The 13,177-nt window shown below is 38.8% G+C and overlaps 1 protein-coding gene across 1 annotated transcript; it reads right to left on the minus strand.

Moving 5' to 3' along the window:
- Window positions 1-988: 988 nt before the first annotated feature.
- LOC139331781 (pregnancy-specific glycoprotein 22-like) lies at window positions 989-12,912 on the minus strand. The gene is made up of 8 exons (XM_070963409.1): window positions 12,740-12,912; window positions 11,689-12,009; window positions 6,848-7,168; window positions 5,613-5,933; window positions 3,006-3,326; window positions 2,564-2,821; window positions 2,372-2,488; window positions 989-2,089 (listed from the first exon to the last, which is right to left on the minus strand). Exons 1-8 carry the CDS (start codon window positions 12,786-12,788, stop codon window positions 1,899-1,901), a joined length of 1,899 nt encoding a protein of 632 aa, XP_070819510.1. The 5' UTR covers window positions 12,789-12,912; the 3' UTR covers window positions 989-1,898.
- Between the last annotated feature and the right edge of the window lie 265 nt (window positions 12,913-13,177).

The raw sequence follows: 13,177 nt of genomic DNA on the forward strand, positions 1-13,177 counted from the left end.
GTCATTATATTTCTTATCTGTAAATGAATGAGAAGTTGAATTTCATCAGATTTCACAGCGTTAGAAGCTGTCTTGACTTCTCAAACTGTGTTTAACCCACGAGCAGGTCATTACTATCAGAGCAGGCTGAACACATAACAATTATTTACACAAACCAAACTGTATTTTAGGTTTTGGTTGAGACAATGAAGTCTTTGGATATGTATATATAAATAAAATTCATTCTACATTTCAGAGAAATTTGAACAAAATTGCACGAAAGACAAGTGGAAATTCATGTGTTGGATTTACATAATGGAGAATAATGATCAGCTCAACTTTAAAGCTACAAATTTCTGATAAATTTGCAGAACTTTGAAGTTGAACAGTGAAATACTGAAATGCATTGTCTGCATTGCACTAAAACACACTGAACAACAAGAAGCAATGTAGTCACGAATTTGAGTTTTTATCAAGTGATTTTGAGCACTTGAATGTGCAGTTAAGATAATAATTGCACAATTATATTTTTACATGATGTCAGCCTCCACATACAACAGTAGAACAGCATTATGCAGCTTCAGACTTTATTAATGTGTTTATTTGCAATATCTATTCTTTTTTCAAATCTTTAATCCTTTGAAGAAACAGTTTATAGTCAGAGGATCATTAGTTTGTCTTTTGTCAGAAGTATCAACAACATAAAGAGAAATGGCAACAGTATTCCCTCCTGAGGCTCTAAAATGTGTCACATTCACGCTGTGCTGTCGGCCCACAGCGGCCTGAAGCTCAGGCTGTTTCTCTGTAATGTTCCTGCTCTGAAGCTCGTCTGTATAATTCCTCGTCTTCCTCTTCTCGCTGTGAACTCTTTAGTCTCTGTCTCCCTCCACTGGCAGCTGTTGACTGAAAGCAAACGCTCGAACATACTAAAAAACATTGCGCTTGAAATGAAACTTGTAATAAACACACACATTTTTCACTCAATATCTACTGATGCTGAGACGTTTTACTAAATCCTCTCAAGGCAGTAACAGCTGCATGATTATTCTTTATTGAGCGTTATTTTTCCTGAAATCTTTACATGTTCTCAACACAGAGTTTTACTGATTACAGAAATTTCCATGAACAACAGTAACTCCTCCGTAAGCCAGCAAAGGGAAACCTCACATCTACTAATACTGACGATGAGTCTGGAAGTCTTCTTCAACCTTCAGCAGGTGTTAAAGGTACAGTTCATGATCAAAACGTCAACAAAAAAAACTGACTGCTGACACGTGACAGAGTGATTGACAGACTTTGAATACATAACAACACCAGGAAGCAGCTAAACTAAAGCTCTTACTATGAACTGCTTTGAGAGGTTTTATTCTTACTCTTTGTAAACATGCAAGCAAAGCATATCTATATTTGTAATTATAATCAGATGAGGAAAACACAAAACTATTTACATAATTCACTATTTACAAGTTAACACTTTCAACATATCTGTGAATATGAGCTTTTTAATGGTGCTAAAGTCCAGTTTGAGCTTCTTTTTTTTTTAGCTTTTTTCACCATTTTGAGAATATACAGAGCTAATAAGACAAATACAGATACAAAGGTGAAAATAATTTATCTCCAAAACATCCAATGTTCTCTTGGAAGGAAAGTTTTAAGAAAACTGGAACAAAAATAAAACAGACGGCTCCACTTGTGATCATAGAGTTACGATCACAACACTTAATTTTTGTTCAATGAGAGCTTCCACACTCACAGGACATTTTTGTGGGAAGGTATTCATAGTGAGCTGCTGGGACGTGTATATAAAAATAATAAAAACAGGAGATCATTTCTCCTTTAAACCCTATTTTCTCATCCACAAACACACATGGCCAATCACATCAGGTGAGAGGCAACACTGAGCCGTCGCTTTCATGAGGTTAAAGTTCAGACGCTGAACTTCTCATTTCAACCATCACAACAGAGTCGTCTTGATGGTCCAGCTTTCGAGGGACGGCAGAGCCTTCAGCTGTCTCGTACTTCTTCTTCTTCCAAGCAAAATAGACGACAATCCCAAATAATATGAGAATCGCAACAGCCGTTCGCAAACCTAATATGAGCAGGGAGTGATCTGTTCAGATAAAGAGACACAACAATCACATGTACAGTTATCACTGGGACAGGAGTTAGTTTTCACTGATTTACAATAATCACCACAAGTCATCTCTGCTGAAGGAGGTTTTGAGATACTTCTACTTGACTTGAGTATTTCCATTCTATGCTACTTTATACCTCAGAGCAAGGTCTGAAATGATCCTGCCTGGGACTTAAAATGTGTCGTCTGTGTTGGAGAAAGCAACAGTTTGATCCAAAGATGTGATGTGAGAGGAGGACATCGTGTCCACGTCCTTACCCTCAGTAGTCGTGGTAGAGGCGGTCGTTGGCTTAATGCACAGGGTGTTATTGGCTTCAAGCACCCACTGTGATATGTGCGTCCCATTGGATAATGTGCAGTCAATGAATGCGAAGCCTGTGAGGGAGAAACAAATCAATGGCTGACAGTTCATCATCACTGTCAGACTGTTCCACTCCTGTTCTCACTCACCACAGGTAGATATCGTCTCTTCTCTCCAGACTCTGCTGACATTATTGCTGACTGAGCAGACCAGCTGTCCTGAGACGTCTTGTTTCAGAGTGATGTCCTCACTCTCATTACCTCCAGAGAGGAGCTGAGCGTCTGTCAGTGTGTGTCCATCCAGAGTCCAGCTGTACTGAGGACTGTCCCCTCCCTCAGAGGAGCAGGACACCCTCATCTCTCCCTGGGACAGACACTCAGAGACCAGCCGGACAGAGGACACAGGAGCTGAAGGAAATGCACTCAGATCAATTTTGATGTGAACACAGTCTTCATCATTTTATACAGTTTCTAATACAGAACAAGTGACAGATATCTGGAGACTATGAGATACGTGTAGCTGATCAATAGAATATGACACACATGTCAATCAATATTACTAACTTTCCCAGGAGGCAAAAAAGTTATTTACCTTGAACGATCATCTGTAGAGTGAGCGGTTTCATAGTCTTTCCTCTTGAATCAAACATTGTAAGAGTATATTCACCACCATCAGTCCATCTCAGGTCGTTGATCCTAAACGTTCCATTACTGGGAGTAAATGATGATCTGTTTTCTATCTGATTAGACAAAATCTTATTTTCTCTCCAAGTAAGTAAATTCATTGTTTTGCTTGACCATGTGAATTTAAATATTTCTGAGGTGTCGTCCATCAGCTGGAGGACCACAGTTCCTCTCAAAGCTCCATAACACTGAGCTCCTTCCTGTCTGCCATCACAGGAGGTTTCCACACCTGGAAAATTGGAAAAAGAAGTTGTAAAAAAGAAAGAAAAGCATCTTGATCCTTTGACTTCTGCGGTCAGTCACAGAAACAGTGGCTTTGCTGCAGCTGTGTCTCGATCAGACCACAGTCTGCAAAGAAGTTATTGTTGCACAACTGAAAATTGCACATGCCAGTGGTGCAATGTAACTGAGTACATTTATAAAGTACTGTACTTGAGAAAAGTTTTGAGGTACTTGGACTTTACTTGAGTATTTCCATTTTATGTTACTTTATACTTCTCCTCCACAACATTTACTTTGAAGATTAATATCTTGATACAAAAACAAAACAAAACATGATGCATTGACATCGATGACACTGAGCAAGAGTCTGTAAAGATGTTTGAATTAGCTCAAACTTGTCACCACTGAAATGCTACTCATACAGTAACACATCAGTAGTGATAATCAAAAGACACATTTGATTATATATGGTACATTTGATCACATATATCAGAAAAAATACTCTGGATGGGGTCATTCAGTACTGTACTGAGTACTTTCAATAGTTTAAGTTCATTTTGCTGGTCATTCTTTTCCGCTTTAATGTGAGAAGTTCAATGAAGGACTTTTACTTGTAATGAGTATTTTTATACTGTGGTGTTGCATCAATTAAAGGATAAATTCACAAATTTCCAAATCTGTCAAGTGTTAATATGAACACTGAAAGAGGTTTTTCTTTCTGCCATCATTCGTCCTGTTCATGCTGGCTGATGAAAGATCCTTTCTGAATGTGCTTTTAATCCTCCTGCTTCGATCAACTCAGGCTGTTAAATCTTCATTTTAGATTCAGATAAACTTTGGAATGTATTTTTACACAATCAAGAACTGGACTCTGTCCCCCATCACTTCCTTTGAAAGCACATTTGGACGTGATCTCTTTAATGGACAGCCTGAACAGGAGGAAGGATTACAGCAAGAAAAACCTCTTTCAGTGTTCATATTAAAGAATTCTGAAGCGATCCTGTCTGTGACTGGAAAACTTGTGGTTCAGTTCACAGCAACGACTTCCTTGAAAGTTACCCCCATCCAGTGATTACAAACCTCTTTGTGTCAAACTTTGTTCAACCTTAAAGAGATCATAAGTTGTTTCAGAGAACATCCTTTCTGCTTGTTACACTGCTGTTATACTACACGAGGCAGTGAACTGCAATGAATACACCTGTACCCACACTGCTGATATCTACAGGATCATCCTGAGTTGACAAGCTGAACGTAATGCTGATTCTCATGTGTGTCTACATTAGAGAGCGAGGACTCTTCCCGTGTTTGCAGAGGAAGAATTTAATATATCAAGGATCGTCTGTGCTGTTGAAGAAACAGTTTGATAGAAAGTTGCGATCTGGGCAGAGGACATCATGTCCGTCTCCTTACCAACAGTTTAGGTCTCTTTTTCTGTGATCGTGGTAGACGCTGTTGTTGACTCAAGAAGAAAAGGATGAATCAACTGCAGGGAGTTACTTTTCACTTACTAATGAACCACAGGTCATCTGTGCAGGAGGGAGTCACAGTTGGATTGGAGAGTGTGATATTAGTAGAGGGTGTATTTGACACTATGAGGTTGGTCTCCTTACCCTCAGTAGTCATGGCAGCGGTGGTTGTTGGCTTAATACACAGGGTGTTATCAATCAATCAATCAATCAAACTTTATTTGTATAGCACCTTTCATACATTATTGGCTTCAAGCACCCACTGTGATATGTGCGTCCCATTGGATAATGTGCAGTCAATGAATGCGAAGCCTGTGAGGGAGAAACAAATCAATGGCTGACAGTTCATCATCACTGTCAGACTGTTCCACTCCTGTTCTCACTCACCACAGGTAGATATCGTCTCTTCTCTCCAGACTCTGCTGACATTATTGCTGACTGAGCAGACCAGCTGTCCTGAGACGTCTTGTTTCAGAGTGATGTCCTCACTCTCATTACCTCCAGAGAGGAGCTGAGCGTCTGTCAGTGTGTGTCCATCCAGAGTCCAGCTGTACTGAGGACTGTCCCCTCCCTCAGAGGAGCAGGACACCCTCATCTCTCCCTGGGACAGACACTCAGAGACCAGCCGGACAGAGGACACAGGAGCTGCAGGAAACACACTCAGATCAGTTTGATGTGAACACAGTCTTCATCATTTCATACAGTTTCTAATACAGAACAAGTGACAGATATCTGTAGACTATGAGATACGTATAGCTGATCAATAGAATATGACACACATGTCAATCAATATTACTAACTTTCCCAGGAGGCAAAAAGTTATTTACCTTGAACGATCATCTGTAGAGTCAGCAGTTTCATAATCTTTCCTTTTGAATCAAACATTGTAAGAGTATATTCACCACCATCAGTCCATCTCAGGTCGTTGATCCTAAACGTTCCATCACTGGGAGTAAATGATGATCTGTTTTCTATCTGATTAGACAAAATCTTATTTTCTCTCCAATTAAGTATTGTTCTTGTTTTGTTTGACCATGTGAATTTAAATATTTCTGAGGCGTCGTCCATCAGCTGGAGGACCACAGTTCCTCTCAAAGCTCCATAACACTGAGCTCCATCCTGTCTGCCATCACAGGAGGTTTCCACACCTGGAAAATTGGAAAAATAAGTTGTAAAAAAGAAAGAAAATCATCTTGATCATTTGACTTCTGCGGTCAGTCACAGAAACAGTGGCTTTGCTGCAGCTGTGTCTCGATCAGACCACAGTCTGCAAAGCAGTTATTCTTGCAGCACTGAAATGCGACTCATAAAGTAATTCATCAGTAGTAATAATCCAATAACACATTTGATTATATATGGCATATTTGATGACATATAAGAAAAAAAAACTCTGAATGGGGTCATTCAGTACTGTAGTGAGTTTAAAAAAAAACAGACTTGTGTATATATATTTATGTTGATATATTTTTTGCTTCTTTAATAGCTTATTTTTAGTAGATGTGTCATGCACCAACTTCACCAAAATTCCTCGTATGTGTAAAATCGTACTTGGCAATAAAGTTTTTTCTGATTTCTGATTTCTGATTTCTGATTTAAGTTTGTTTTGCTGGTTTCTTTTCTACTTTAATGTGAGAAGTTCAGTGAAGGACTTTTACTTGTAATGAGTATTTTTATACTGTGGTGTTGCTTTAATTAAAGGATAAATTCAAAAATTTCCAAATCTGTCAAGTGTTAATATGAACACTGAAAGAGGTTTTTCTTTCTGTCATCATTCGTCCTGTTCATGCTGGCCAATGAAAGATCCCTTTTGGTCAACTCAGGCTGTTAAATCTTCATTTTAGATTCAGATAAACTTTAGAATGTATTTTTGCACAAAACGAGAACTGGACTTTGTACCCATCACTTCCTTTGAAAGCACATTTGGACGGGATCTTTGAATGGCCAGAAGAGGCACAATGACAGATATCAGTAGACTACGAGATACATGTAGCTGATCAATAGAATATGACTTGTACATCTGTCAATATTACCAAATTCCCCTGAAGACAACAAAATCTATTACCTTGAATACTCAACTGTAGACCCCGCAGTTCTATCGTTTTTCCTCTTGAATTAAACATTGTAAGAGTATATTCACCACCATCAGTCCATCTCAGGTCATTGATTATAAATGTTCCGTTACTGGGAGTAAATGATGATCTGTCTGCTATCGAATTAGACAAAATCTTATTGTCTCTCCAACTCAGTATTATCCTTGTTTTGCTTGACCAGATGAATTTAAATATTTCTGAGGCGTCGTCCATCAGCTGGAGGACCACAGTTCCTCCCAAAGGTCCATAGCACTGAGCTCCATCCTGTCTGCCATCACAGGAGGTTTCCACACCTGGAAATCAAAATAAATTAACAAAAGTAAATATCACAGTTTGCTCATTGAATTTCTGCATAATTAATGACAGTGACAGTGTTTTGGTCACATGCAAATATTCATCTGAAGCAAATAAAAGTGTTTTTTGTGCAGCTGTGACTTGCTGACCACACTGAAAACACACTATTAGATGTACAGCTGACTGTCATGTAGGCCTGTGACTGCAACACAAATAAGGCTCAGCGAACAGAGGAAAAATTACATTTTTCATTTAGGTAAAAAGAATAATCTCACCCAGACATGACAAACTCATGCTGTGTTTGTTTCATAGTTTCAAAACTTTATTTGAAATGACGATGGACAGTATAACTTTCAAAAAGAGACACTAAATTATATGAGAGGGGAAAATGGATAAAATGATGTGCAAGACATCAACAATCACAATGTACTCGGAGCTCAGAATTGTAACTTTCCCTGTAATTACACAATGACGTGGAATCGGTCTCTGGATTTGTTGGTGCTCTTAGAAATAACCAGGTGTTTCTTAAAATGTTCCTGAGCCATAGAAAACTCAAATATCAGTTGATCGTCATATCTTAATTTAATCAACACAATTGGTAATTTCCTCAGAACCAACAAGTGGTTTCCTTCCTGCACTATTTGATCTGCAAACTCATGACTCTACTTGAAACGGATGGCTGAACAAAAACACTTCATTCACATCATATTAAATGCAACATTAATTTGTGTTATTGGTGTCAAACAGCTCACCGTGACAGAGTCCCAGCAGCATCAGCAACAGTCCAATCACAGCCTCCATGTGTCCTCAGCCTCTGCTGACCCGTCAGCAGCTTCCAGACAAACTTTTCGACTTCACCAAAAAGCAAACATGCACATCCTACACCGAGCAGCAGAAAATGTGTCCCAAACAGCCTCAGTGGAGAATGTGTCAAAAAGCTGACCAAACGAGGTGTTGTTGCATTCATCTTTTTATAGGCGGAGAAGAGAAAAGGAAGTGATGTCAGTTTCACTTCCCTCTTAGCCCAGACCAAGAGGGCCACATGGGCGTGATGGAGCGAGTGGAAGAGAGGGAAACGTTCATCCTTCATACTGAAAGAGGATTTGAGACCGACAGCTGACATTTCTATATATCCATGTTCAAAGATTAATCAAGGAATTAATACAAAATAAAAAGAAACTGTACGTCTTGTCATCTCTGCATCGTCATTATATTTCTTATCTGTAAATTAATGAGAAGTTGAATTTCATCAGATTTCACAGCGTTAGAAGCTGTCTTGACTTCTCAAACTGTCTCTAACTCACGAGCAGGTCATTACTATCAGAGCAGGCTGAACACATAACAATTATTTACACAAACCAAACTGTATTTTAGGTTTTGGTTGAGACAATGAAGTCTTTGGATATGTATATATAAATAAAATTCATTCTACATTTCAGAGAAATTTGAACAAAATTGCACGAAAGACAAGTGGAATTTCATGTGTTGGATTTACATAATGGAGAATAATGATCAGCTCAACTTTAAAGCTACAAATTTCTGATAAATTTGCAGAACTTTGAAGTTGAACAGTGAAATACTGAAATGTATTGTCTGCATTGCACTAAAACACACTGAACAAGAAGCAATGTAGTCACGAATTTGAGTTTTTATCAAGTGATTTTGAGCACTTGAATGTGCAGTTAAGATAATAATTGCACAATTATATTTTTACATGATGTCAGCCTCCACATACAACAGTAGAACAGCATTATGCAGCTTCAGACTTTATTAATGTGTTTATTTGCAATATCTATTCTTTTTTCAAATCTTTAATCCTTTGAAGAAACAGTTCATAGTCAGAGGATCATTAGTTTGTCTTTTGTCAGAAGCATCAACAACATAAAGAGAAATGGCAACAGTATTCCCTCCTGAGGCTCTAAAATGTGTCACATTCAGGCTGTGCTGTCGGCCCACAGCGGCCTGAAGCTCAGGCTGTTTCTCTGTAATGTTCCTGCTCTGAAGCTCGTCTGTATAATTCCTCGTCTTCCTCTTCTCGCTGTGAACTCTTTAGTCTCTGTCTCCCTCCACTGGCAGCTGTTGACTGAAAGCAAACGCTCGAACATACTAAAAAACATTGCGCTTGAAATGAAACTTGTAATAAACACACACATTTTTCACTCAATATCTACTGATGCTGAGACGTTTTACTAAATCCTCTCAAGGCAGTAACAGCTGCATGATTATTCTTTATTGAGCGTTATTTTTCCTGAAATCTTTACATGTTCTCAACACAGAGTTTTACTGATTACAGAAATTTCCATGAACAACAGTAACTCCTCCGTAAGCCAGCAGAGGGAAACCTCACATCTACTAATACTGACGATGAGTCTGGAAGTCTTCTTCAACCTTCAGCAGGTGTTAAAGGTACAGTTCATGATCAAAACGTCAACAAAAAAAACTGACTGCTGACACGTGACAGAGTGATTGACAGACTTTGAATACATAACAACACCAGGAAGCAGCTAAACTAAAGCTCTTACTATGAACTGCTTTGAGAGGTTTTATTCTTACTCTTTGTAAACATGCAAGCAAAGCATATCTTTATTTGTAATTATAATCAGATGAGGAAAACACAAAACTATTTACATAATTCACTATTTACAAGTTAACACTTTCAACATATCTGTGAATATGAGCTTTTTAATGGTGCTAAAGTCCAGTTTGAGCTTCTTTTTTTTCACCATTTTGAGAATATACAGAGCTAATAAGACAAATACAGATACGAAAGTGAAAATAATTTATCTCCAAAACATCCAATGTTCTCTTGGAAGGAAAGTTTCAAGAAAACTGGAACAAAATTAAAACAGACGGCTCCACTTGTGATCATAGAGTTACGATCACAACACTTAATTTTTGTTCAATGAGAGCTTCCACACTCACAGGACATTTTTGTGGGAAGGTATTCATAGTGAGCTGCTGGGACGTGTATATAAAAATAATAAAAACAGAAGATCATTTCTCCTTTAAACCCTATTTTCACATCCACAAACACACATGGCCAATCACATCAGGCGAGAGGCGACACTGAGCCGTCGCTTTCATGAAGTTAAAGTTCATGTGCTGAACTTCTCATTTCAACCATCACAACAGAGTCGTCTTGATGGTCCAGCTTTCGAGGGACGGCAGAGCCTTCAGCTGTCTCGTACTTCTTCTTCCTCCAAGAAAAATAATTTCTAATTAATGTGCAAAACACTGAAGTTGAACAGTGAAATACTGAAATGCATTGTCTGGATATGAATGACTATCGTGCACTAAAACACACTGAACAACAAGAAGCAATGTAGTCACGAATTTGAGTTTTTATCAAGTGATTTTGAGCACTTGAATGTGCAGTTAAGATAATAATTGCACAATTATATTTTTACATGATGTCAGCCTCCACATACAACAGTAGAACAGCATTATGCAGCTTCAGACTTTATTAATGTGTTTATTTGCAATATCTATTCTTTTTTTCAAATCTTTAATCCTTTGAAGAAACAGTTTATAGTCAGAGGATCATTAGTTTGTCTTTTGTCAGAAGCATCAACAACATAAAGAGAAATGGCAACAGTATTCCCTCCTGAGGCTCTAAAATGTGTCACATTCAGGCTGTGCTGTCGGCCCACAGCAGCCTGAAGCTCAGGCTGTTTCTCTGTAATGTTCCTGCTCTGAAGCTCATCTGTATAATTCCTCGTACTTCTTCTTCTTCCAAGCCAAATAGACGACAATCCCAATTAATATGAGAATCGCAACAGCTGCTCTCAATCCTAGTATGAGCAGGGAGTGATCTGTTCAGATAAAGAGACACAACAATCACATGTACAGTTATCACTGGGACAGGAGTTAGTTTTCACTGATTTACAATCAGCAGCACAAGTCATCTCTGCTGGAGGAAGTTTTGAGATACTTCTACTTGACTTGAGTATTTCCATTCTATGCTACTGAATACCTCAGAGCAAGAAAAACCTCTTTCAGAGGAGGACATCATGTCCATGTCCTTACCCACAGTGGAGGTCACTGTTTCTGTGATAGTGATACCACAGTCACCACAGGTAGATATCGTCTCTTCTCTCCAGACTCTGCTGACATTATTGCTGACTGAGCAGACCAGCTGTCCTGAGACGTCTTGTTTCAGAGTGATGTTCTCACTCTCATTACCTCCAGAGAGGAGCTGAGCGTCTGTCAGTGTGTGTCCATCCAGAGTCCAGCTGTACTGAGGACTGTCCCCTCCCTCAGAGGAGCAGGACACCTTCATCTCTCCCTGGGACAGACACTCAGAGACCAGCCGGACAGAGGACACAGGAGCTGAAGGAAAAGGAAACACACTCAGATCACTTTTGATATGAACACAGTCTTCATCATTTTATACAGTTTCTAATACAGAACAAATTACAGATATCTGTACAAAATAAGATACGTGTAGCTTATTAATAGAATATGACACATATGTCTGTCAATGTTACTAAATTCCCCAGGAGGCAAAAAAGTTATTTACCTTGAACGATCATCTGTAGAGTCAGCAGTTTCATAGTCTTTCCTCTTGAATCAAACATTGTAAGAGTATATTCACCACCATCAGTCCATCTCAGGTCGTTGATCCTAAACGTTCCATTACTGGGAGTAAATGATGATCTGTTTTCTATCCGATTAAACGCAGTCTTATTATCTCTCCAAGTAAGTATTCTTCTTGTTTTGTTTGACCAGATGAATCGAAATATTTCTGAGGCGTCGTCCATCAGCTGGAGGACCACAGTTCCTCCCAAAGGTCCATAGCACTGAGCTCCATCCTGTCTGCCATCACAGGAGGTTTCCACACCTGGAAATCAAAATAAATAAACAAAAGTAAATATCACAGTTTGATCATTGAATTTCTGCAAAATTAATGACAGTGACAGTGTTTTGGTCACATGCAAATATTCATCTGAAGCAAATAAAAGTGTTTTTTGTGCAGCTGTGACTTGCTGACCACACTGAAAACACACTATTATTGATGTACAGCTGACTGTCATGTAGGCCTGTGACTGCAACACAAATAAGGCTCAGCGAACAGAGGAAAAATTGCATTTTTTCATTTAGGTAAAAAGAATAATCTCACTCAGACATGACAAACTCATGCTGTGTTTGTTTCATAATTTCAAAACTTTATTTGAAATGATGATGGACAGTATAACTTTCAAAAAGAGACACTAAATTATATGAGAGGGGAAAATGGATACAATGATGTGCAAGATATCAACAATCACAATGTACTCGGAGCTCAGAATTGTAACTTTCCCTGTAATTACACAATGACGTGGAATCGGTCTCTGGATTTGTTGGTGCTCTTAGAAATAACCAGGTGTTTCTTAAAATGTTCCTGAGTCTTAGATAAAACTCAAATATCAGTTGATCGTCATATCTTAATTTAATCAATACAATTGGTCATTTCCTCAGAACCAACAACTCAGGTCTTGACTCTACTTGAAACGGAAAGCTGAACAAAAACACTTCATTCACATCATATTAAATGCAATATTAATTTGTGTTATCGGTGTCAAACAGCTCACCGTGACAGAGTCCCAGCAGCATCAGCAACAGTCCAACCACAGCCTCCATGTGTCCTCAGCCTCTGCTGACCCGTCAGCAGCTTCCAGACAAACTTTTCGACTTCACCCAAAAGCAAACATGCACATCCTACACCGAGCAGCAGAAAATGTGTCCCAAACAGTGATCAGCCTCAGTGGAGAATGTGTCAAAAAGCTGACCAAGCAAAGGCTTTGTTACATTGATCTTTTAATAGGCAGAGAGGAGAAAAGGAAGTGATGTCAGTTTCACTTCCCTCTTAGCCCAGACCAAGAGGGCCACATGGGCGTGATGGAGCGAGTGGAAGAGAGGGAAACGTTCATCCTTCATACTGAAAGAGGATTTGAGACCGACAGCTGACATTTCTATATATCCATGTTCAAAGATTAATCAAGGAATTAATACAAAATAAAAAGAAACTG

Source organism: Chaetodon trifascialis, chromosome 5 (assembly GCF_039877785.1).
Source record: "Chaetodon trifascialis isolate fChaTrf1 chromosome 5, fChaTrf1.hap1, whole genome shotgun sequence".
In the NCBI taxonomy this organism is placed as follows: domain Eukaryota; kingdom Metazoa; phylum Chordata; class Actinopteri; order Chaetodontiformes; family Chaetodontidae; genus Chaetodon; species Chaetodon trifascialis.